This window comes from Kryptolebias marmoratus, linkage group LG4 (assembly GCF_001649575.2).
Source record: "Kryptolebias marmoratus isolate JLee-2015 linkage group LG4, ASM164957v2, whole genome shotgun sequence".
Classification (NCBI taxonomy): domain Eukaryota; kingdom Metazoa; phylum Chordata; class Actinopteri; order Cyprinodontiformes; family Rivulidae; genus Kryptolebias; species Kryptolebias marmoratus.
The window spans coordinates 17323469-17348121 of record NC_051433.1 but is presented as its reverse complement, the minus strand read 5'-3'; the positions used below and the strand labels follow the sequence as shown (position 1 = coordinate 17348121).

At 39.4% G+C, this 24653-nt stretch overlaps 4 protein-coding genes, 1 long non-coding RNA gene and 2 other non-coding genes across 8 annotated transcripts; 4 read left to right on the top strand and 3 right to left on the bottom strand.

The window, feature by feature from the left end:
• Positions 1 to 223: 223 nt before the first annotated feature.
• LOC112451311 lies at positions 224 to 1860 on the bottom strand. The gene is made up of 3 exons (XR_003040110.2): positions 1587 to 1860; positions 860 to 988; positions 224 to 699 (listed from the first exon to the last, which is right to left on the bottom strand). It is a non-coding gene; the product is annotated as an uncharacterized LOC112451311 (long non-coding RNA).
• On the top strand, positions 1565 to 7198 carry gnl3 (guanine nucleotide binding protein-like 3 (nucleolar)). The gene is made up of 15 exons (XM_017434588.3): positions 1565 to 1682; positions 1854 to 1912; positions 2043 to 2183; positions 2360 to 2479; positions 3879 to 3947; positions 4033 to 4168; positions 4269 to 4372; positions 4678 to 4828; positions 4936 to 5023; positions 5107 to 5284; positions 5381 to 5523; positions 5719 to 5855; positions 6009 to 6145; positions 6340 to 6406; positions 6483 to 7198. Exons 1-15 carry the CDS (start codon positions 1670 to 1672, stop codon positions 6581 to 6583), a joined length of 1644 nt encoding a protein of 547 aa, XP_017290077.1. The 5' UTR covers positions 1565 to 1669; the 3' UTR covers positions 6584 to 7198.
• On the top strand, positions 5567 to 5640 carry LOC112451314. Its single transcript, XR_003040113.1, has one exon. It is a non-coding gene; the product is annotated as a small nucleolar RNA SNORD19 (small nucleolar RNA).
• Positions 6198 to 6272, top strand: LOC112451313. Its single transcript, XR_003040112.1, has one exon. It is a non-coding gene; the product is annotated as a small nucleolar RNA SNORD19 (small nucleolar RNA).
• An 88-nt stretch (positions 7199 to 7286) lies between the features above and the next one.
• Positions 7287 to 11528, bottom strand: glt8d1 (glycosyltransferase 8 domain containing 1). The gene is made up of 9 exons (XM_017434589.3): positions 11222 to 11528; positions 10906 to 11004; positions 10580 to 10790; positions 10374 to 10491; positions 10201 to 10285; positions 9964 to 10076; positions 9697 to 9863; positions 9479 to 9591; positions 7287 to 8642 (listed from the first exon to the last, which is right to left on the bottom strand). The coding sequence occupies exons 1-9, from the start codon at positions 11235 to 11237 to the stop codon at positions 8464 to 8466; spliced, it is 1101 nt and encodes a 366-aa protein (XP_017290078.1). The 5' UTR covers positions 11238 to 11528; the 3' UTR covers positions 7287 to 8463.
• Positions 11529 to 11856: 328 nt separating this feature from the next.
• On the top strand, positions 11857 to 12977 carry spcs1 (signal peptidase complex subunit 1). The gene is made up of 4 exons (XM_017434600.3): positions 11857 to 12010; positions 12434 to 12493; positions 12573 to 12659; positions 12749 to 12977. The coding sequence occupies exons 1-4, from the start codon at positions 11951 to 11953 to the stop codon at positions 12872 to 12874; spliced, it is 333 nt and encodes a 110-aa protein (XP_017290089.1). The 5' UTR covers positions 11857 to 11950; the 3' UTR covers positions 12875 to 12977.
• Positions 12748 to 22728, bottom strand: nek4 (NIMA-related kinase 4). 2 transcript variants are annotated; one of them, XM_017434593.3, is made up of 16 exons: positions 22491 to 22728; positions 21036 to 21302; positions 20739 to 20936; positions 19691 to 19798; positions 19238 to 19392; positions 18917 to 19061; positions 17067 to 17690; positions 16935 to 16979; positions 16671 to 16802; positions 16292 to 16456; positions 15311 to 15377; positions 14950 to 15062; positions 14695 to 14786; positions 14344 to 14561; positions 14119 to 14255; positions 12748 to 13767 (listed from the first exon to the last, which is right to left on the bottom strand). In XM_017434593.3, exons 1-16 carry the CDS (start codon positions 22575 to 22577, stop codon positions 13669 to 13671), a joined length of 2652 nt encoding a protein of 883 aa, XP_017290082.1. In that variant the 5' UTR covers positions 22578 to 22728; the 3' UTR covers positions 12748 to 13668. The 2 variants fall into 2 exon arrangements, with proteins under 2 accessions (XP_017290082.1, XP_017290083.1); XM_017434594.3 differs by having other exon boundaries at positions 14695 to 14783.
• Between the last annotated feature and the right edge of the window lie 1925 nt (positions 22729 to 24653).

Sequence of the window (24653 nt, the reverse complement as noted above, 5' to 3'; positions counted from 1 at the left end):
TGCATGTGTGCATCTCGTGGTTTGCTTGTTTGAATACTCTGTCCAGATTCAGAGGTGTCTTCTTATTAAGACGTGTAGACAGGTGTCTCTTCCGTGTCCCCTCCGTGTCTCCATCCGCCTTAACACGTTTAGGGGCCATTAACAAATTACCGAATGAATGAATGACAAGAAAAATAACCAACAATTAACGCCGAATGTTTTATTAATATTTTTTATTAGAAAATACAGATTTTTTTTTCTACCTTTACTTCGTGTGACCTAAAATAAATGCTAAATTGTTTTACCAGACAGGACAAATAAGACAAGAGAATCAAATTTTGAGTTTATAATAATTGAAACATGGACAAGAAGTGAAAGAATCAAAATTGTACATTTTTACAATTCAGGTAAAAAAAAAAAAAAACATTGGATAACCTCACTGTGCATTTAGATGGAAAAGTAATTTGTTGTAGTGATTTTAATGGCCATAACACTTAGGGATCATTTCAATTGTTATAATAGAATAGCACTTTTCAATCCGCCTCAGAGGTGTGGCGTATCAAGATGCTGATTAGACAGCGTGAATATTGTACAGGTGTACCTTAGGCTGGCCACAATAAAAACAGAAATTAGTCAAGTTTGGACAATGGTAAAAAGAAACAAATGCAATAAAACAAGAGTAGTCATATCCAGATCTGCATGATGAGGAAGTAACTGCAGCTGAAAACAAGGAGAAAGCAGAAATGTTGGCTAAAGTGTTTATTAAAATTCGTAGAGCAGATAATAGTAGTAAAAAAGGAAAGAGGAAGGTAGGACAACATATCAGAGAATAGAGAATTATTAGAGGAAGACAAAAGTGAAAATGACTTATTAAATTTACCATTTAGCAGTAAGTAAGTTCTTTCAGCTCCTTCCTTCTTCAGGGGTTACCACAGCGAGAAAACTCCCACGAACGATTCAGCAATTGTTTTTCCCTGGATGCCCTTCCTGCCACAACCTGGGCTCGAACCTGCAACCTCAGGATTATAAGATTGCAGCACCAATCATTTAGCAAAACTTTTAGACTTAAAATTATTAGAAATGAAGAAAAAAAAAGTTATCAATTCAGGTATGTGGGACAGAACTATGGATATCGAAAAAATTATACAGACATCTCAAAGAACACAGCAGATCCGATTTTGGCAGCATTCATTGTTCCTAAGTTTGGAGTAAAAGTTGGGAAGAGGAATGTGACATTTCTTAGGCTTAAAAGCATTATCTGAAACAGACTAGTTTGTTTGAGAGAATGAGTAAATTTATTTATTTGAGTTGCAGTTCACACTCCATGCCAATTGGTGGCGGTAATGCACCATAATTGTTGTTTGCCAAAGAAAACCGAGGAAGAAGACGAAAAGGAAAAGGGTTGCCAAATATCCGATTGTATTTATGCGATAGCTTCAGGGTCCGTGCGAAAAATAGTTTTTTAAAAGCCCATGTATATGATAGCTTTAGTATTTCCGTGCACACCCCTCCGCTGAGCGAGAAAGCTTCCCCTCACCCCACAAGTACGATAGTTTGGGTCAAAATACGAAAATTGTAAATCGACAGCATATGTCGTCATTTCCTACCTGGCAACCCCGACAGCGGAAACTCGTACAGTCCTCCACGTGCGTTAGCATTTCGGTTACATTGGTGGGTTTGCGGCTGCACGATGAAGCGACCAAGTAAGTGTTGTTGTATAAAAATGAGTAATAAATGAATTTATAATAGATTATAGGTCGGTTCTTACGCCTTGTTAATAGGTTAACTAGCAGTAATCTGCTAACGTTTGTCACGAGCTTCTCACTGACTTAAGCTAACCACCGGCTCACTGAAGTTTATCTTGTCATTTTCAGAGTTAAGGAAAGCCAGTAAGCGTCTCTCCTGTGCCAAACGATACAAAATACAAAGAAAGGTAAGTGTTGTCTGTCTTTATACTCTCCTGTTGTGCTTCAGTCTGTGGACAATCCTTATGCATGTGCACCACGAGTCCCATAGGGGAAAATTGTCACTCGTATTAAGTCACATTTTGTTCATCCGAATAGGTCCGGGAGCACAACAGGAAGTTAAAGAAAGAAGCCAAGAAGAAAGGACTTCAGAAACGAGTGAAGAAGGATCCCGGAGTGCCCAACAGTGCTCCTTTCAAAGAGGAGGTCCTCCGAGAGGCAGAGCAAAGGAGGCTACAGGTGAGGTGCCTTTTACAGAAACCCCATCACCTTTCACAGGAAGCTGGTCCTGGGTTACTCTGAGAGCTCGTCTTTGTGTTGTTGAGGGACTTTTAGAAAATGATGTCTGAACTGGAAAGGCCACCGACAGTTTCTAAATGTGTGTGTTCTTTGTTTTTAAATTTTGCATTTCTTAGATTGAGGAGGAAAATGAAAGAAAACGACAAGCCAAAAAGGAGGAGCGAGCCCAGAAAAGGAAAAACGAGAAGGAGACTGCAGCTAAAAAAGCAGAGCCCAAAGCCAAGAAGGCTCGAACGGTAAAACGCCAGCTGGTTTCTGCTCGCTGAAACTGGGGAAATTAGTTGTCTCCAGTTTAAAAGTTGTTTTCTTACTTTATTAATCTGTACACTCACATTAGCAAACTGTGTACAGATTTGTAACTTGTGTGCAAAGTTAGATAATGGAGCATCTCATACAGTTTAAGGAGGTGTTTTGAATCAAAAGAAGCGAAACAATTTTAACCACAGGGTGTAGCTGTTTTTGTTGGGATTTGTCACAACCTGGATGACTGAGAATTTACACCAGCAGTTTGCTCTTACAGTTTTAGATAAAAGAAGAAGAAAAACAAATCCTGTTTTGAGCATTACTTAAAGTTGTTTCTCTTTCAAAACTTTCAGTGTCCTCTGATTCAACTAACCTCTCATAACTACTTCACTAAATACCACTGTAAAATAAAAGTCACTTTGCATCAAAAACTTCACCTCTTCCCTGCACTGAACGGTGCCACAGATTTAATTTTAGTTTAAACATGACCTCCTCTGAGCCGGACAGATGATCTGTTTTGTGTGCAGCTGGTTATAACAAGTGCTGAGAAACCATCTGTAAAGAGCAACACTGGCTGCAAATATTTATTAACGTCATTAACACTGACTGTAGTGTCGCCAAACCCCTCTGACATAACTACAGCTAATGGATCAGAAACTGGTTTGATAGTTTTCAACACTTTTATTCTGACTGACAGTCACTATCATTTTATTCTTTTTCAGTTTATTTATTCAAAATGATCTTGTTTCACTTTTTTATTTTTGTTTTATCTGGTGTAAAGCACTTTGTTGCACACAGCTGTGTAAAAGGTGCTTTGTAAATAGTTTCATTTGATAAGAGTTACCAAAATGATTGTTGTCATCACCAGTATCACAGTGAGGACACTACAGGAGTTGTTTATTTCTGAATAATTGTAGTAAATTTTATCTTTTGAGATCCTTGTCTTGTTGATAAAACATTTCAATATTGTGTGTAAAGATTTTCCAACAACAACAAGCATTCATGCTTCTAATCTGACTTGTGTACTGATATCAGAAGATGGCAAATACTTGGTGATTATACTGTCTGTTCTTAGAAAGTTATTAAATATCTGTAGTTGTGTGTTTCACTTGGTGGGAAATCATTAAGCACTTGTTTCACAGCCAAATAATCATGATTTGTTCATTTGAATTAGCTTGTAGTTTGTCTTTTTTGACAGGAAATAAGTAAAGTTTGTGATTTTTATTTTTTTTTTTTTTACAATGTTTTGGCTCCAGTACTCTTACAGAATAAAGTTAGACTGTAAACTCATCACACAACAAATTTCAACAGTTTGATTTTTGCAACTCAAAGTTTTGCTTACATTTTAGTAACACAGCTGTTAACCTGTTTCTATTATTTTCATTGTTTTAGGATAAAACAGAGAAACAAACCGGCCCAAACAAAAACTCAAAACAGTTCCTTTGTGCTCAACTAAACAAGGTAAGAAACGTGACAACAGCAGCCAGTGGGTTGGATGAAACAGCTGTAGGTTTATTCATGAAGTTTTGTTTTTTGTCTCTTGTAGGTAATTGATGCATCCGATGTTGTAATCGAAGTCCTCGATGCTCGAGACCCGCTGGGAAGCAGGTGTCCACAGCTGGAGGAGGCTGTGCTGCTCGGGGGAGGCAACAAGAAATTACTTCTGGTTTTGAACAAAATTGGTAAAATGGACAAGAAAATCTTGCAAATCTAAAACCTTGTTGGAAGAGTGAAAACTAGTTCAGGTCTGTGACGAATACAATTGGGTTTTCTGTGCTGCAGATCTGGTACCCAAAGAAACAGCGGAGAGGTGGATCGAGTGTTTACAAAAGGAGCTCCCCGTTGTGGCATTCAAAGCGTCAACACGGATCCGAGACAAAACGGAGGTACGAGGAGTATTTTAAACATCAGGGGTTGTAGCATAAGAAGTATTTGCACTTTATTCGTGTCGTCATGATGTGGAGGACTGAGAAGGTTATTCAGCTTCTGTCATGCTGTTCTAACAGGTTATACCTCCAAGATTATTAAACAAACCACACAGTCAAAGTCACTCTGATGTGTGAGGAGCTGATGTGTGTGTTTGTGGATCAATACAAACCTACTAATAAATATGACAATCTGTGTGAGCTTCATCTTTTTAAAATGTACCATTACAAACATGTTTTGAAGGCTTGTGTTGTTTGGTTATCAGATTGTCAAAAAGAGCAGAGTGGTTCCCTCAAATGAAGTCCTGGACAAATCCAGAGGAGCAGTCTGCTTCGGAAGCGTCTGTCTCACAGAGTTGTTGTCGAGTTACGCTGCAAAGACACAAAATGAAGCTGCGCTCAAAGTTGGTGTCGTCGGTAAGCATTCTTTTTTTTATTTCTTCATAAGAAATGGTTGTATGTTCCAACCTTTTTACTTCAGAGAAATTAGTTGTTTTTTTTTCCAAATCTTTCTTCTCCCGCAGGTTTTCCTAACGTAGGGAAGAGCAGCCTCGTTAACAGCTTGAAAGGAGCGCTGGTGTGCCATGTTGGGACTAACAGAGGCACCACAAAGTAAGTTTAAAAACTCGTTAGTTTCCGAGTATTCTGCTCCTTTGGTTGGATATTTAATAAGTTTGATCTTTTCTGCTTGTCAGAACTATGCAAGAGGTGCACATCTCCAAAATTTTGAAGGTGATGGACAGCCCAGGAGTCGTGGCTTCGCCGTCTAACCCCCCCGTCGCTCTGACTCTGAGGAGCCTGCAGGTGGAGGAGGGTCATCTGGGCGTGCTGGATGCGGTCAGGACTCTGCTCAAGCAGTGTGATCAGAGCCAGGTAGGACGAGCTGCCGCCACACGAGAGATGGGGAACTGATCTGTTCATTAGGTTCCTGTTGTCACATCGTTTTATTTTTATTTCTTTATTTTTTAGATCATGCTTCAGTACAGCGTTCCAGACTATAGAAACTCCCTGGAGTTTCTGACCCTGCTTGCCAAGAAGCGTGGCTATCTGCAGAAGGGCGGCGTTCCTAACACGGAGCAGGCAGCCAGCTCGTTTCTCTCCGATTGGACGGGGTGAGTGGAAGCGCAGGCAGGAACAGGAAACGGGAAGTTAGCGAGGAAATGAAGACAAAGTGGAAGTCTAGATTTGATTCTGAAGACTTGTAATCCAACTCTGATCCAAACACTAACTACAGCAATGTTGTGTGACACCTTTCCCTTTTTTATTTAGTCACAAAAATGTATTTTTCTGTCGTTGTGTCCCCGCAGAGCCAAGCTCAGCTACCACTGTCGGGTGCCGCCCAACTACAGCCTCCCTGCCTACATGTCTGACGATGTGGTCACTGAGGCGCGTAGTGGCTGGGATCTGAAAAAAGTCAAACTGGGAAATGAGGAAACACTTAAAGGTACTCACGGTGGAGTTTGAGTTTATGGAGATGTGTTTTTTGGCAGCCTTCCCTGCTCACACATTGTATAGAAGGTCACATGGGCCTCCATAGACTTCTCCTGATCTTTTCCATGTGTTTTAATAAGTTTTTTTTTTTTTTGTTCCTTCATAGGTGTTAAATTTCCAAACCAGGCCAGCAGCATAAGCTTCACCTCTAAAGGCCCGACAGCAGGTCTGCTGAGCGTGTCTGAGGAAACACCTGCAGCTGATGATGCAGAGGAAAAGGTGGAGCAGAATGAGAACAAAGAGGTAACTCCACACAGAGAAGTGTTTAACAGCAGCTAACAATAAAAAGCTCTTCTGGAGATGAGGACAAAACGCAAAGTCTTGATTTGTCTGTGAAGACTTCTAATCCAACTCTGATCCTGCCAACTTTATTTTAATCACTGTAAACTTGGAGGGAGCTGCATCTGAAACGGTTGAAACATCTGTTCTTCTCGCAGCCTGACCAACCTGAGGACTCGTGTGAAGTAGAAGAACCTGAGAAACCCCAGAAAACGTCACTCAGAGGTATTATTTTAAGAGTTATAAAATAACTAAAATATGAACTTGTCAGGAAGGTTTTAATTTTGATTTCTTTTTGCAGAAAATCCCAGCAGGGTGAGATTTCAGTCAGCTCCCAAGGACATCAGCCTGTCTACAGTCAGCACAGATGATGCTTATGACTTCAACACAGATTTTAAATGAACCGTGATGTCACTCCGAGTCTTTACCTGAGTCTATGCTGCACCTGGATTTACTTCAGTGGTTTTCCATTACTTGGAGTGATCAGGGCTCAGTATTTTCCCTGTTTTTTTTTTTTTATTACATGTAGTACTACATGAATGATACTGGTACTTTGCTCTAACCTCAGTGGAGGTCCCAAACGAGACAAAGTGATGCTGAGGTGATGTGGAAACACAGCTGACCCCTGATTGGTCTGATTATCACAATTGTTTTGTGAAACGCTTCAAAGGTCTGGTGTTAAATTTGACATTAAATCGTGCAAACAGATTGCATATATGACCCAAAAATAAAATATGCATTTACTGTTTTTACTGTCAGACTACAAATAAACCAGGTGTTCTCAGCCCCTCTGTGTCATTTAAACCCAAACATCTTGTGAGGATTTAACCTTGAACAATATTTTCTGACAGTAAATCAGTTTTACTGGGACAGTTCATTGACCAAATGAGTGACATTGACAGGTGTGTGTATATATCTACTATCCAGGTGTCTAAAAATCACTTGGAAGAATCAAATGCAGAATATTGTATATAAACAATGACCTGTACATGAAATAAATCGAAAAAAGAACAAACTGCCTTTTGCCTGTTTTTCTTTCATGTTGTTACAAATTGTTCCCATAAAAAGTTGCAGTTTTTACAGACAAAATTTAGGAAAACTCACATTAAAGGAAATAAGTTTTTATTTGAGCTACTGTACCGAAAAAAAGACTTCACAACAGCAAGGTAACAGCTTTGTAACTTGTATAAAATCTCTAAAAATGAAGCTGAGGCATGAGACATTTGTGCAATCTGAAGAGGTAAAGTTTGGTTAGAAGCTTGCTTTAAAATCCACAGTTCAGCAGAAGAGGCTTAGTGTTCGTTTACAACAAATATAATTCAGCTCAGGGTAGGTCAACATCTACAGATCACTGAAAATTCAAGTTTAGACATTATTTATGTGACAAACTCATTATTTGACCTGGAGCAGGTAAAAACAGGCAGCATTAATCCTTTCATGAACTAAAGACAAATTAACCCTAATGACATCAATTGTACATGGAGTTCTTGGCACATTAATACAGGTTATATTACAATGATCAATGTTCCAACAGGTTCTTAAAAAGTGTTGAATTTGTCTTTTTCTATTTTTTGTTTCAACTCTAAAACATAAAAAGTACCTCTTGGTTTATCCTGAAGCCTTAGAGTTTTGTTTTTACACCATTTCCATCTTTTTGAGAACTGGTTTTGAGGCACAGGTGCTGAACACGTCTGTGAGGCTGAGGCTCAGGTTTACAGTCCAGACGAGTTGTTCAAACGATTTCTGCGACTCCTATAAAATGTAGTGCACTCATTTAGGAATAACAGCTTTGTAGGAGCTACAGAACCTGGAATGATGATAATCTAGCATTTGGTGGCAACAGAAAATATGTAGACATAATCTAACACAGAGTTCACTGGATATCTAAAATCAAACTGAACATCTAGGTGCTTGTGCTCAGATTTTTAAAATGGCTGTAAAAATAAACCTAAAATAAAAATGTATTTTACAAGCATGGAATGTTAAATTGGAAGTGTATAGGAGCCCTGTTTTATACAGTCACTCCTCTGAGCAGGAGCTAAACGTAAAAAACCATCAAAGCAGAAAACTACGTGTTTTTCAGTGGTTTTGTGAGAAACATAAGTCAAACAAAATCAAAAGACTTTGCTTTGAAGAAAGACTAAAAGAACAATCTGTTCTCAAAGTGAAGTCAGGATAAACATGTCCACACATCCAGAGGGTGACGAATCAGATTTTTGGCAAAGAAAACAGCTTTAGTTCCTGAGGCTGAGCTGGTCCAAAAGCGGTCTGAGACCCACCGTTTAGTCCGAGTGTCTTCTCACAGGATAGAACCTTCCTGTCGGGTCAGGAATGAACCACTTGTCCCACACTTCAGAAAAAGAGGACGCTCTCCCCCAGGGCTTATAGTGGCCGTTCCAGTGGAGGAGTTTGGCTGCGTTCACAAACTGCGGGGAATACCGGTTTCCAGCTCCCATCGTGCCTGAAAAGGTGTCGTTTTATTATTCTGAGCAGCTGGCCTTACTGAACTACCTTCAAGCATTAATACCTCGGTTAGCTGCATTTTGTAATTGGTTTAAAATTTATCTAGAAAAATATATAAAATGTTAATTTTCAAGGTTGTTCACAATGCTCCTTGTTAGCAACAAGTGCAGTGCTAAGTTATCAGAGTGTTATTTGGTTCCAGCTCCAAACACACTATGTAAAAAAGAAAAATGAAAAAAAGAAAAGAAACGTTAGCAGCCAGGTGTCAGATTTCAGGTACAACACAAATAAGAGCTGTGGTTTCAGGTCATTTTAGGTCATCACCAAAAAACTGACAACTTTTACTTTGATGTGTGTTTGTAAAAAGGGCTTTAAAATATTTATTTCAAAGGTTTTTCAAATGTTCTTTATTTTGGCTTTGTTTTAGTATTTTAGCTGCAAAACAGCTAATGGCTTTACTGTTATTAAAGATTTTACATGAACTGGATATTGCCTAAAATGTTGATTAAACTGCACCTAGTTTCAATTTATTATTTCTGAGGTACACATAATGAGGGTTTGGAGATGGGTGGATAATTCTACAGCTGGACAGCTCACTAAATTAGATATTCTAATTAATTTTTGGAGTTTTTGATTTCACTTTAGATTTCTAAATATTTGCTCTTGTGCAGTAAAAGTATTTTTAATGTTTATCCCCTTTCCAGGATCTATTTATATATACAGTAGAGCGATTTCTATTGAGATGGGAACTTCTCTGGCTGATTATGGTTTTCTAAAAAAAAAAAAAACTTAGCTCCCCTCTGTGTCGTCTGTCAGGAGTTAACCAGAACTTACCGAGGTGTCTGACGTGCCACAACGGGTCGATGGAGGAGTGACGTTTGTAAAAGACGATGAGAAGTGGAGGAGTGGTGACACTTTCTGCAAGTGTTTTACTGTACAGATCTTCTCTGGATGGAGGAAAACAAAACGAAACAAAAGCAAAAGTAGAATGATTACATTGTTTTGTTAACCAAATCACACACATCACAGTTTCTCCCCTAGTGGCAACTTACCGGGTGTTGAGCTCCATCCAGTGCTCCAGCTGCTGGGTGATGTTTTGTTTCCTCCACTCAGTCAGGTTTGCAATGATGACCCCTGGGTTAAAGGAGCACGTGTTGGCCCTCATCCCCAGCTTCTTTATTGATTCCTTCTTAAAGTCGAGGAAACCTATATAGTTGTCCTAATAAAAGAAAAAATAGTGGGCGTTAGGGATCAGTGTATCTGATTTGCCTATATTCCTTGTAATAACTTAACGATTAGTTTTTGTAAGACTTGACCACCTGGTGTCCGGCTCCTCGAACAAAACCCTTAGAGGATGCTGAGTCACAGTCTTCAGAGAAGGCAGCTGCATGTCCTGGTTTGAGGTTAGCTTCGTAAAGCTCTTGAATGTCTCCTGAGATCCAACAAAAACAACTGATTACGTAATTGTTTTCCAGAAAATCTACATCCTTGTAGTTTGATGACTACATGCCATTAAACTTTGATTTAGTTTATTGTCTCTAGTAACTCATCTTTACCTTGGACAATAATATCATCATCCAGGTAGATCGCTCTCTCTGCCTCAGGTATGAATAAAGGCAAATAAAACCTGGCAAACGTCAACTGAGAAAAACAAAATATAAAAGTTAATTAAGTAAACAGCAGCACAGGTTGTTAGATTAGATGGCCATACTGTTTTCTCTGGTCTTACTGGTTTTGAAGTCTCCGCTGTCCTAGGATCTTTTGGCATCTTCCCATCGAGAAGGTCCGGGTTAAAAATTATTACTTTGTGTTTGACATTTTTCAGCTTTGTCTGACTCAGCCACGTCCTGTTGGGACAATGCAGAAACGGTGATGTCAGGTTACTCAAATCAAAATACTTCTAAGCTTCGTAACAAGTGCAATAAGAGGACTCGCCTTAGATGATCAACTGTGTCGTTCAGGGTCACGATAGTGAAAACCACGTTGGCTTTACTGTTCTGGTACACGCTGTTCATGGCAGCGATCACGGCCCCGAGTCTGTCCTCTGCAGCGGGGATGAGAACGGGGATCTCCTCTCCTTTCCTCTCCAGATCAAGTCTGACATCTGGAGACAGCTCGGCCTCAAAGGGAAGGACCATCCCAGGATCTGGATGGAGAAACATTCCCATATCTTTTATGATTTGTGCTTTGATTAGCCTCACTCGTCTGATGAGATGCACACGACAAGCTGCATGATGTAGATCTGCAGCACACAAACATACCTGGGCTTTCTTTGTGTAAGAAGTCGCTGAGGCTGAGGAGGTTTCGTTGAACTATAATTAGGAAGGCCACAGCCAGCAGTATGAGGATAACCACGTTGACTGTGGGTCACAATGAATGCAGAGCTGTTGTTAGTAAGAGCAGACGTGTATAAGGTAGCAGTGCCAGGTGTTACAATATATTTTGTTGGGAAGTCCATTTATTCACACGTTTGGGTATTAGTCTATTTGTTCTCAGTTCATTTCTGCTTCTGTTTTTAATTTATAATGTTTAAACATGCAGTTAATACATTAATGCTACAAACAGAAGTTGGCTCACCTTTCCTCAGTGTCATGACGACATCTGTCCGACAGCACTTATGTAAAATTAAAAAAAGGTTAAGAAACACCGCAGCTGAGTGATGTCCACTGTGAGACTGAAAGCCTACCAATCTTTGTAACGTTACTTCGCTGCTGCGTGGCCACCGCAAAAACCCTAAATGATAATCGTGTTTTTCTGTGCTTAAATAAAAAAAAAGTAAAATAAAACTTGCTACGGTAGCACAGTTTTTAGACAAAGCTCTGGAAAAGGCAAATTCACGTTGAACCCAAACTGCCAACTCAACATCAACAAGTTTATATCGCTGCTGCACGTAGCTGTAGGTGTTTAAAGAGTGCCTGACTAAAATCAATATCACTCGCTATTTTCAGGTAGCATAAAATGAATAAAATTAACATTAAAGTAAGTTATTATAGTATTATATGAAAGTAAAAAAACAGTTACAAATTGTAGATTCGTCTGTATAAAAGCTATATTATTGAAGCTACATATTTTCACATGGCACTATTGTGGACAGTCTAAGCGCTTCAGAAACCTAAAACCAAATTTGGTCGTAACGCTAGGCGCTTTGCCTAATCCTTATTGTTTATAAATCTGTGAAGCTGCACAGTTTTTGCCAAGTGAGGGCGCTGACGATTAAACAGAAGTTTTATTTTACAATTCGACGTAGCGTTTTGGAAACCGGAAGTCAAACTGCATTGCTAGCTAGGGCCAGAAACATTTCCGTTTATGCATTTTAGTTCAACTGCAAACATGTTGTCGATATTCAAATCCATCCCAACACATATGGTAAGAAAAAAGGCGCCTTGTTGCATGCAGAACTGCAAATTAACTTGCTCCTGGTTTCATTAACGCGGAGCTATTAAGCTATCTAATGTTAGCTTAAAAAATAACTAGTAACAGCTGCTAACTAAATGTTTATGTACACTTGTTGCCAGATTTGGTTTACCTATTTGATTAAAACGTAAACTTCTAAATAAATAAATGCTCAATTAAAACAACGTAGAAGCTGGACACGTGACCTTTTGTTTCATCTGCCATATCAAGAGTTGAATTTAACACTTTAGCCATTAGTTTAACAGGTTTTGAGTTACTGACTTGGAAGTGAAAATCGACAGATAAATTCAGTTGTAAATTTGCATAAAACGTTTGCATCAGAGGTGGTCAGAAAATGACAAAGAAATCTGTGAACTGTGTTTTCCTTTGTTACAGGATTATAAGGGCCAGAAGCTGGCTGAGCAGATTTTCCAAGGAATTATACTCATCTCTGCGGTAAACACGTATAACACATGCGAGGACGGCATCATGGTTTTACCTCTTAGTCTGGTTTACTAATAGCTTTCCTTTACAGGTGATAGGATTCATCTACGGCCTGATCATTCAGCAGTTCGGCTGGACCGTGTACATAGTAATGGGTGGTTTTGCTGTGTCTTGTGTGGTAAGTGTTAAGGGTCACTGTTGATATTTTATGTTTCAAGTGGGAGTTAAAAAAGAAACATCTAATTGTGTTTTTGTCCTTTATTCCAGCTGACCCTGCCTCCGTGGCCCATGTACAGGAAGAGTCCTCTGCCGTGGCAGCCAGTCATACCAGAGAGCAGCGGAGAATCCCCTCAGAAACCTCAGGATGGCAGCAAAAGGAAGAAGCACAAATAAGCCGACAACCACCCCTTACCTGGCTTTGAATTATCTTTTTTTATACGAGAAATCATCTTGAAGTTTGTCCAACAATTCACATTAAAAACATTCGCAGAGTAAATGTGTTAAGTCTGTCAATATTCAAACATGATTTAAATAATAAAAATTTGGTCCTGTTTCATAAATGGAAGGGTTTCTCTCTGATTTTAATTTTAAAGAAAACACCGGAAATGTGACCAAAACAGTTTTTTGGTCAGGATTAAAATATTTAAAGCAGCATCTAAAATGAAAGTAGCTGTGAGCAAAAAGTTTCACATTTTATTAGAAACAGTTCAAATGTTAATATCTACATCTGTTTTACATTATTTAATAAAGAAAGAAAAAGAGCAGCAAATGTTAAATCTAAGAAATTCAAACTTACAACATAAGTGATCCAACTCTTGAAATTTTGGCTTGTTTTTGTAGGAAAAATGAACTCTACTATAAAGACATAAACATAAAAAAGAGCCTTAAAATGACAGAACAGTTTGCATAGGTATGTTAGACTTTTGTTAGATTCTATTTACATTCTGTATTTGTTTTAAAAAAAACTTTACACATTTATTTACATAATTGCCAATGGGCTGCAATCGTAAAATAAGAACCTGCGTGTTGATACAAAAATTCTCAGATTGGTACAAATTTCTCTTTGAAACAGTTGTTTTCAACAAAGACAACCGTTTCTTGGTGTTGCAAAACATGACAAGATGTGAAGCACTTTTTTTTTTCTCTCAGGTAAATTTGCTTGTGTGCGTCTCCGGATTCGGTTCTCTTTAAACCTTGAAGGCCATGTCCTCGAAAAACTTCAGCTGTCTCACCATGACAGCATAAGCCTGATACTTCTCGTCACCCATCTCCTCACGAAGGCACATCTGGGGAAAAATAAACAAAGACAACCTGTAAATTTAAATCTGCCCCCTTATATAATCTCTTATAGCGTTATTCTTTGACTAAATTAATCCGAGTTGTCTGTACTGTCATGGCAAAACCCTAAAAAATATTGACTTTACAGCATATAAAACATAAAGATATAAGTATTTATTGTGTCTGCAGTGTGTTCATTTAATGGTAATCATCCGACAGTTATTTGATTTACAACAGTTTAGTTTTTACAATGAATGGTGAATACACAACATTCATTTCTGATGCTTTCAAGCAGTCGAGTAAAGTTGAGTTTGTGTTTTGCTGCCTTAAATTAAAATCCTTTGCAGTGTTCTACTCACTTCTCTTTTGACTTCGTCCTCTTCCTCCATGATCTCGAGCACTTTGTCCAAAAGCTTGACACCCAGACCTTTCACCACATCCGTCCTCAGGTGCTCTATGGCTCTTCTCATCTTGGCCGGACCGGACGTGGAGCCTCCTGAAGAGGCGGAGTTGTTACACACAAAGAAAAGCCCCACAATGTCTTGCACACTAATAACCACGGAGTTAAGTTAAAAGGGTCGAACCTATCGGTATTTCGCCAAGCGACAAGTTCTCTGGTTCCCCTTTGGCTTTCCCGTGAAGCACCAGGGTGTCTCGGTACCTCCTGTTCAGTTTGAACTCTGGCAGGGTGGTGGAGTCGGGTCCGCTCTTGTCCACCTCGTGTCCCCCGTCTCCAGCATCCATTCTCAACGTCTGGGTCATCATGTGAACTAAATCGTGCATGTCGCAGGATTCCGTCTTTCTGCAGAGAACCCATTAATTGTGAAAAGATTAACGTCTAAAATAATCAAACCTAAAAAGTAAAATGCTGATAATATCTGAGTTATGTGGTTCACTAAAGCTGCACTTGATCGTCCTCTGGTTTGTGCGCTCACCTTTCCCTGCAGTCTCCCTCTGAGCGCTCGGTGGAGCTGGTAGATGAGCTGCACTCGTCTTCGTCAGACTTTTGTTCCATCAACCTATCCTGCTGCGATAAAACAAAACCCCCGGTTTGTGACGGAAGTTCTGACAGAAACCCATTTTGGGACCAAATCAGAACTAAATAGCTCCTGATCAGCCTTCCCTGACCGAGTCCTTATTAAACCGACAGGATGTACACTTTAATACCACAAACAGAAGAGTGTCTGTACCTTACTGCTGGACTCTGTGACAGAATATGAAGCAGATCGAGTAACTGGGACGCTGTGGTACTCTGCTTTGGTGGAGGCAGTATCATAAGATGCTCTTCGGACGGCGCCGACACCTGAGCAAAGCAGAAAACTAATAAAGACAAAAACAAAAAAAACACTCCACCAAATATTTTAACTCTAACATTGCAGTATCATACAAACCTTACTAATGTGTAAGTCTAATGACCTGTGTGGTTCGGTGCTAAACTTTCTGTGTGGGGAAAGTTGACTTTTTTAAAAGGATTTAAATTTTGGTATTTGATTTTTTAAAATTCTTTATCTTGTAACAGCGTTCGATATTTTCTCAGTTTGGACTGATTACCTGCCTGGCTGCCAGTCTCCTGCGACTGCCTCAGTCGTCTTCTCTCTCTAGCAGTCAGAGGACGATCCTGAAAACAAAATTTCGGCACATTTAAATTGGCGGAAATGGTTCCCCGCCAGCTTCTCACAAACAAAGGCGGCCCCTTTCGATTTAACAGTAAAAAGGTTTCCAAACAAAAACAAAAAAAAACCCAAAACCTATTTGTAAAAAAAAGAAATCATACATCATTCTGCAGGTTACTTATTTTCCTTTTAATCATTACAGCCAAAAATAAAAGTCAAGTCATCATTAAGACACTAGAAAATAAAATAAATATATAAAATTAAATTTGTAGAATACAACATGTGATGAGTAAATTAAGATTAACAGGAACCCATAAAAAGAGGAATGAGACGGAACATTATGTGTGCATTATACAGTAGTGTAGTGTAGTACTGAATGTACATGTACTTTAGCATATTGGGTTTATACATGTTAGGTTGTTGGTACCTGTTTTTAGTTAGGATTATATAATATCCTTGAAGTGCTACGACCCTCCTCTGCATCAGGTTAATGTCAAATATAGGCGTCTTATTTTTATGTAAGTATTGTCGAACTTGTATCATCACCTTTAATTTTATTTTATTTTATTTATGTTGTCGGATCATTCTTTGTCACCTCTCCACTGATTGTTTCAGTGACATAGCACCAAATTACTTCCAGCAACAATGGCTGCAATGTGACGTAACGAGCAGATTTCCATTCAGTACCTCCAGAAGACTCTGCTCATCACTGTCGGCTCACTGTTTGGATTTATTTCAATCAAAGTGTGAAACCAAGAAGCTCAGGAACATCTGCGTCGTTTACGCTGAGAATTTGAATGAAGTCAGTCAGCAGATGTGGATAAAACATTTCCTTCTCTGTGATCTACACGTCATCTTGATACTACAGTATGTTTGGCTGATTTCAAGCTACATCCACAAGTCTGTGCATCCTTCTCACCTGTGGGACCAGTAAGAACCCATCCTTAGAGGAACTGACTGACGCGGAGGCTGAGGTTGCAGCAGCCTTTTTGCTCCCTGCCATCTTCGTGCTCTTCTTCTTCCCCTCCACAGATACACACTCAACAGGAGGTTGAGGTAAAGGTCTCGGAGCTGCCACCTTGAGCTAATGAAAGATGAGAACCTTTAACACATTATTGCTAGGTTTAAGTTGTGTCTATTTTAACACCATTTTAATATCAGTTCACAGATACGACAGTTAAAAAAATTAATTCAAAAACATTTTTTAAACCATTACAACACAGAATGGAAGGTTACAGGATATTGAAGAGCATGACTGAGTTTCATAGTTGTAAGCCAAACATTCGCTCCATGTTTACCTGTTTCTGCCTCGTGTGCATTTCTTTGTGTTGCTGTGATACTGAAGGTTCTGACGAATACCGTGGGCCTTGGCAGGGAGAAGCTGGATCTCGTTCAGTGGCTACAGGAGAAGACTCCTCTGGAACAGGCTCCTGAAGACACAAAATTAAGCTTTTCCAGCTGGGGCAAAACCCTCCCTACGTTCACAAGTTTTCCTACATATCAAGAAAATGGAAAGGTTCTGGCAAACAGCTCGCTGGGTGTGTGAGTATTCTAACACTTACCTGTGCGAGTGGCTCTAACAGCCTTTCAGTAGCTTCCAGGATGTCCTTCAAAAACATAAATGAAGCCAAATAAAGAAAGTGACACTTGATAAAAATAAAAAAAGGTGTTTCTTTGTTTATTTGGACACTTACTTGGACGTCTGACGTGTGTGGATGTGCTGGAGCTTGCTTGATAAGAGTCAGGATGTTATTCTGACGGTCTGTATTGTCGCCCAGAACCTCTCCAGTGTTTTCTAGATTTAGGTTTTGTACGTCAGCCGCTCGAAGTAACTCCACGGTATCGTCTTTACAATCCACATCTGACATCTGTTTCTCCACAATGACAGAGAATGTAGCCCCTGGGCTTGGCGTGGCCTGCGGCTGAATGTCTGAAAAGCCATTGGCTGCCGTCCCCTCCTCTCCTCCCCTGCCACTAACACCTGACCCAGCCTTCGGGGGGGGCTTCACAGGGAAGGGAGGAGGGGACAGAGCCGGCTTCCCTCTCGCCTTGCTGGTTTTGTTCACGCTGCGAGTCGCGGGTTCGGCGGTCGTCTCGGGGTGTGACACGCCAGAAGGAGGCCTTTGAACTTGTCTCTTTGTCCCCTCTTCGTCCTGCTGCAGTGGGAGGTCGATATCAATGCCGCTGACAGTTGCCATGGATACAATACTGGTTTTGAGGACATCGGATGGTGGAGTTTTGGGCAGTGGGGAAGTTGGGACTGGAGGGAGGTCTGGCACGTCGTTTCTGCTTTTACGATGTTGTGATTTGTCTTCTTTCTAAGTGTGGAAAGAAAAGATGAAAACTATAATATTCAGTCCCCTCCTGAAATAAAGGTTCGAGCATAAAGAGCTTCAACAGTGAAATAATTAAAGCAAACCAACTGAGACAGGCTGGGTTTTGTACGTTCTCCAATTTATTTATTTATTGTTTTAATAAACAACTGACTTCTCCAGGTTTGGCAGGTAAGTTACTAACTAGGCAACCGTGTTCAAGTTAGGAAAAAAAAATAGATTTAAACAAGAAGCTCAAAGGGGTTGGCAAAAATCATGAAATTCACACATTCTGGTCTCCAACAAACAGCTCCTCATCCGCAGAAGGAATTTATCCAAAACAGACTGAATCATCTTGTCTGTAGGCCAGTTTTGTTTGTTTCTTTGGTGTAGATGACTTTACCATCTTAACCAATCACTACAATATCAAACAGAAAACATGAGGATGTTTCTGAGTTATCAGAGGATCTTAAAGAAGTAGAAAGTTTAACAGACACAAGGTGGTCCAGCAATACAATCTGAGGGAAATTATGTGTTTTGTCATGAAACTATGAAACCCTACCCAGAAAGCCTCCCAGTAAAATTATCGATCGCTGCCATGAAACGGAGGCAATCACGTAACTGCCCGTGTCTGTGTTCGTCTGTTAGCAAAATATCTCATGAACTGCTGAATTGATTCTAATGAAAGTGTCAGAAAGTAATCACTGGATGCACGTCTACAACTGATTATCTTTTGAGATCAACCTAATCTAAGATGGCCGCTACAGCTAACTGACCTTAGCAAACACTAAAATGGCTATTACTCAGTCAGTTTTACAGATACTGAGCTAAAATCTGCTGTGGTAGTAGCTGAGAGTCCCTCACAACAAACAACTCCAAGACTGCATTCCTTCACAAAACTCTACTTTTGGATAAGAAAATAAGTAGCCAGATTTAAATCCATCCATCTATTTTCTACCACTTATCTGTGGTCGGATTGCAGGAGCAACAGGTCCAGGAGAGTAACCCTGACATCCCTTTCTCCATCCCAAGGTGTTCCCAGACTGAGAGGCTATATAATCTCTCCTGCCAGTTCTGGGTCCACCCTGGAGTCTCCTCCCAGCTTTAATTCAAATGTAAGAAATTCTCCCTTACACTACGTATGTCTTTAGGACGCAATAGTGACTTACAAGTAAGTATCAGATTTGGAAAATGAGAGATTTTAATAACCTCTATATTTACCACCAACTCACCTTCTTTATTCGAACAAGAGGTTCAGGCTGAGAACTCAGAGGAAGCTGCTCAGGTTTTGGTTTAGTCGACGCGTCAGATAATGAACTGTTGGACACAGACTCTCCACCTCCACCCACAGCTTTTTTTCTCGACTTCGCCGTTTTTCTAGAAAAATGAGAACCGAACAAAAATGTATGAAAACGCTCATCGTTCCGCTTGCTGTGGTAGAAAGAAATAAAAGAAATTAAATTTGACAGTAAAAAATTACTCAAATAATTAACTAAAAGGAGAAGAGAGTTATGGCATTTTGTCCGAGGAAGTTTGCGGGCAATAAAACGCACTCTTTGGTGACCTCGAGGAACATGGCGATCTGACGTTTGATGTAGGGCTGCCGGAGGATGAGTTTCACATCGGGCCTGTCTTCAGGTCTTTTACACAGCATGTTCTTGATCAAACCCCCGAGCTGGGGGTCGTATTGACTCGGCATCGGTGGCAGCTAATGGCAAAAACAAAACTTATAAATTCAAAATATTCAAAGTTCAATAAAGAACACTTCGTATCGAGAAAAACGTCACATCTGAAGAAAAAGTTAAAATGATTGAGGACACACAAAAAATGTACACAACAATACAAAAAAATCTTAGCATTAAGTAAAAACACAAACTGACGACAGCTACCTTAGTTATTTACTGTAGATGTGTAAAGAAATAAAGTTTACTGTAAGCTTCCTGTAACGTCACCTCTGACTTGCCTAAAAACCCCAATAAAAAGGAAAATGTAACCGTGAAACCAACCTTTCCCTCTACGATGCGATACACCAGTGAGTTCATGTCCTTGGCGTTGAAGGCGTGTTTCAGAGTGGACATCTCGTACACACAGCAACCCAGGGCCCAAACATCCGACTACAGACAGAATGCATTCAGTTGTACAACACGCCCATGTTAGCATTAATATCGACACAACGCACACTAGGACTGAAAATCCATCCAGGACTGAAATGTTAAACTGCCTGCAGCAGCATCACTCCGCAGCTGCAAAACCTAAGAGTGTCAGTTTGTTCATTTCATGCAATTTTAGAAGTGATGATTCTTTACGACGATTATAAACGAAGAATCAATTCTGTCAGATCAGCTGTAAGCACAACCTTGTCAGCATGGCTGCTGTGGAACTTTAAAAGTTCCCAATTTCTCTGTTATTCCTCTTACATTTAGCTGACAGAGTAATCTGGAATAAAGACCATGAAAATAAAATGCAGAATAGATCTAGCAACGCAAACAAGGAGATGGTTAAACACTGCTAAATTTAAGATAATTCATGTTTTCTGATATCATAATGACCACTTACTTGTTAGTACTGGCCAATAAAAAACCTGAACAGATGATCAAAACGAACATTGTTGCAAACAGAGTAAAATTTCAGATTTAATCCAGTAACAAACCTGAGAAAATGTCACTTAAAAATAGGTTTTAACATACTTTTTAAAAAAAATATTGAGTAAAAAGGATGATAGTTTTAATTAATATGACTTATTCAATAACCAGGTAAGACTCTTGAACTACTTAAAGGGGAGGAAGATCATATTTACTTTCCAACTCTCAGCTGTTTAAATGATATACTATATTTGAGCTTTATTTATAGACTGAAATAATAATATTCCTGCAATCTAATAAAAAGCTGAATCTATATTCTGAGTCCAAACCTTTGAATTCAAGCTGATTCACAGGGATACATTTCTATTTGAAGATTAGATCATTTTATTGAAACCTATTAAAACCTTCAGAGACAATCAGTCAGATTTGTTTCTTGGCTCCTTAAATGACTAAAAGCAGGGACCCATAGTACCTTGTGGTTGTAGGGTTTATTGGAGAACAGCTCAGGACTCATGTAGTACGGGGTGCCGATGAGTGTGCTGGCCATATCATTCTGGTTCTCCAAAACCCGCGCAATGCCAAGGTCTCCAACTTTGATGATGTTGGTTTTAGTCAGGAAGATGTTCTGCGTTTTCAGGTCCCGGTGAAGAATGTTTCTTTCGTGCAGGTACTGAAAATCAAGAGGCACACTCCTGACTTACTGTGTCCTATGCTCATATATTCATATATATCTGTCCTAATTTATGCTCAGCGATAGGGTATACTGTACCTGGAGTGCCATGGCTATCTGGACAAACCACTCCACAACCTGCCTCTCTGGCAGCAGCTCCCCTTTTTGTTGTTTGAGCCTGTGATAGAGGTCGCCCCCCTCACAGAAACCCATCACAATGTACAGCTGACGGTCATTTCCTTCCCAAGACTCCCTGTAGGTCACGATGTTGGGATGTCTCAGCTGGGACAGAAGCTGCGCCTCCTGCTCTGCAGCGCGCCGCTCCCGCTTGGAAGAGGTGGTCAAATTCAGCTTCTTTATTACATACTGAGGAAAATCAGATAACAGACTTGGTATTAGAGCATTATTTCTATCAAACTAATATAAATTCTGAACTCAAATAAATTAAAATAAAGTTAGACGTAATCATGTAAAAGCACCCTAAAATGAAGAAGCAGCTCCAATCAGATGGGAATGAGTTTGGACTTCTTTAATTTTTTTTTTTTTTTAATTAAAAGTTTAGAGAGGATAAATGTGTTAACGCAGTGAAAGAAATAATGCAGTTTGAACCTGGGATAGTAGAATAAAATATAACAGTATACCATCACAACACATACCAATACCATTTTACGCTCAATTAGCTGCATTTTAATGAAAACAAGAACACTTCACTTCAGCCTTTTCTTTTTAATCAGCCTCAGGGGGCTTTCACACACAAACATGACATAAAAAAGTCCAACTACTGAGAAGTAGTTTCAAAACAACTCAGGATATGTAGCTTTATCTGATAACCCACCCACTGAAAATATATACAATATCTCATTAAACATATTTAGTCAGTTATTCAAGAGTTAAACAAAAGATTGACATAACGATCATAAAGTTGGTTTTCAACAGTTTCTTTTTGCACAGGCAAGGGCCCACAACCCACTGAAAACAGGTCCACGACCCACTGAAAACAGGTCCACGACCCACTGAAAACAGGTCCACGACCAAATTCTGGGTCACAACCCACCAGTTGAGAACCACTGTATTTGAGCAAGGATTCCATAATTATTCCAATATTTTTCAACACGATGAAAGAGGAAACAAAATCTTATTTAACAAATATTATTTCATGTTATCTAGACAGAACAGTGGAGGATGCTGTGCCATTATCATGCAGCTAGTTTAATGCCATCTAAATTTGTTTTAATGTAATTTAAGTCTTATTGTCTTTTAAATGGACCATTATCATTATTAATATTTATACAAATCTATGTTGTTTGGATAACTACAGTAAACATAAACCTGATGCTATCCTAGGTTTATACACCTGACTCATCAGGAATGTCTTTAATAATTTAGTTTGCTGGAAAAATCTCCACTGTAATGAAGGCAACAAATCACTGACAAACATCTGACTTTTACTCACTTCAGCCGTACTTCACCAGGGGGTTCTACTAAACCAAAATGCTTAGAAACATCAATGTATTGTTTGTAGTTTAGTTTGGTATCGTCACTTTTGTTTCTTACCTGTTTTCGGTCTGTTGTGTGTTTCACCAAGTTCACCTCCCCGTAGCTGCCTTTCCCGACGACCCTGATGAAAACATAATTATTCATCTTTGTTCACACGGCGCTCCAGGTAGGAGTAAAGGGGTTATTTCGTGTCATAGTCCAGCATAAATGACGAGATAAACATAGAAATTCTGTTCGGAAAACTTCGCGCTAGCTCAGCGCCAGCAGCGATGGGATTTTTGAAAAGGCAGGAAACAAGCAGCAATCTTTAGTTTGTCGTCACTAGGCAACGGGAGCGCGTGAACCAAAGATAAGAGTGTTCAGCCCACAGCGCCACCTGCGGTCTGGAGGGCGACGCAGCAGCAGCATCCTTAAAGTAACTCAGAAGACATTTTATTCTTTGTCAAATAATCAAACTACCGATTTGCAATTAAAGGAAAACCCTTTTCTGTTTTCAGACGAAATCCCAACATATCTGAATTCAGTGCTCTTCTTAACTTGTTGCTATTTTAAAACTATTTAAAAGTGTGCAGTTTTTTGGATAATGCAATTTGTCTTCCTGCATTACTTGCCTTAAAACCAGTATCTTGAGGTTGCTGCTTTTATTCAGACAAAATTTAGAGCACTAAACAAAGTTCATCACAGAGGAATTTTAGTCTGTTTTAGTTTTAGTTTGCTTGAACAATAAAGTAAAGCATAAAATGATAAAAGATTAGAAAAAAATTAGGGGGAAAAAAAAACAACTCACTTTGTTCCAGTTCAAGCACAAATACTCAAGGCCGGGTTTTTTCCCAAGGGTATACCTGGGAAATAGCAATGGACCCTGAGTTTTAAGGGGCCCTAAAATAGCATTATTGCTTTTATTGAATGAACATTTTACTGTGAAGACTACGTTGCTTAAAATCTAATGATTTATGGCAGGTTTTTGTTGAGTTTCTGCTTAGTTTGGTACAGATGTCTTATAGTTTTTAAGTCAAACCAGTGCTATAATTTCACTAAATGACATTACTCTGTGCAATTGTAGTTTTGTTTTGTAATTTCCTGTATGCTGCTGCCAGTCTCGGTCAGGTCTCTCTTGGAAAATAGATTTTTAATTTCAATGAGACATACCTGGTTAAATAAAGGTTACAACAATTGCTGTTAGAGCTCCCCAAAGGCCACACTTCACATCATCGCTGCTTTGGGAGTGTGCTGAACTGAGGAGCAATAACAGTCTTACTGTTAAATGGGTACCAGGATATACTGGTATTAATGGTAAGGAATGAGCTGACAACCTTGCAAAAGCTGGTAGCCAGGTCCACTTGGAAGGACCAGTTCCAAGTATTTCAACAGCAGTCCACATTCAGACGTGGATTAGACAGCAACACTCGAGCCGCTGGAGGGAGCTGAAGGACTGCAGACAGCCACGGGAACTGATTAAAGGCCCAAACCCCAGGTTTAGGGAAGCTCTTGTTGCTCTGACAAGGAAAACTGTAAGTACACTGGCTGGACTTCTAACTGGGAATAATCTGCTCAACTGCCAAACAAAATGATGACAATGATTTTTGTAACACCCGTAGCATTGAATAAGAGACCTCTTTGCTCTATTTAGGCTATTGTTTGGCTCTGAGCAGTCAAAGAGAAATAATTCTGTGGAAACCCTACATGGATCCCAAAAAGCTTAGAATATCAAGTGTTCCAGACCTTGTGTCTTTCATCCGAGGAACACAAAGGTTTTAATAAAAGCTTAGTTAAAACTTAGTTCTTTTAGGGAGAACAATGGGCCCACCTACAAGGCCCCTGCTCACACGAGTTACCCATCCTCTCTTACTAATACCAATACTCTGTGCAATGCTGAGCCATAATGGGTTGTAAATATTCATATTTCTTTGTACAAGACTGAAACAGCGTTGCCGTTTTATGTAACTATTCTGTATTTTCACCTTCATCTTCAGGTGTGTGCAGCAGTATCTATATCTATATCCAGCAACCAATTTTTCATAAAATCTAGTAGGAGGTGCATTTTTTTTGTCCCAGATCTTAGATTTTATTTAGACTAAAGCTCTTTGGTTGCATCTTGTTTTGCTCAGTGTAATCTGGATACATTAAGATTAATGTTGATATTGAATCAGAAAAGATTGTTTTAGTGTCGTTTATTCGGTTTGCTGATATTCTATATCTTGACCTGCTCGCTCTCATCAT

Coding starts and splice junctions, on each gene's coding strand:
- gnl3 (XM_017434588.3), top strand. Junction 1,913..2,042: donor GATACAAAATACAAAGAAAG/GTAAGTGTTGTC, acceptor TCATCCGAATAG/GTCCGGGAGCACAACAGGAA. Junction 5,524..5,718: donor TTTCTCTCCGATTGGACGGG/GTGAGTGGAAGC, acceptor GTGTCCCCGCAG/AGCCAAGCTCAGCTACCACT.
- glt8d1 (XM_017434589.3), bottom strand. Junction 10,286..10,373: donor CAGCGGAGACTTCAAAACCA/GTAAGACCAGAG, acceptor TGTTTTTCTCAG/TTGACGTTTGCCAGGTTTTA. Junction 10,077..10,200: donor TGATGATATTATTGTCCAAG/GTAAAGATGAGT, acceptor GTTGGATCTCAG/GAGACATTCAAGAGCTTTAC.
- spcs1 (XM_017434600.3), top strand. CDS start 11,951: ATGCATTTTAGTTCAACTGCAAACATGTTGTCGATATTCAAATCCATC. Junction 12,494..12,572: donor GAATTATACTCATCTCTGCG/GTAAACACGTAT, acceptor TTTCCTTTACAG/GTGATAGGATTCATCTACGG. Junction 12,660..12,748: donor GTTTTGCTGTGTCTTGTGTG/GTAAGTGTTAAG, acceptor CCTTTATTCCAG/CTGACCCTGCCTCCGTGGCC.
- nek4 (XM_017434593.3), bottom strand. CDS start 22,577: ATGAATAATTATGTTTTCATCAGGGTCGTCGGGAAAGGCAGCTACGGG. Junction 19,799..20,738: donor ATAAACCCTACAACCACAAG/GTACTATGGGTC, acceptor TTCTGTCTGTAG/TCGGATGTTTGGGCCCTGGG. Junction 19,062..19,237: donor TTCCTCGAGGTCACCAAAGA/GTGCGTTTTATT, acceptor TCATTTTTCTAG/AAAAACGGCGAAGTCGAGAA.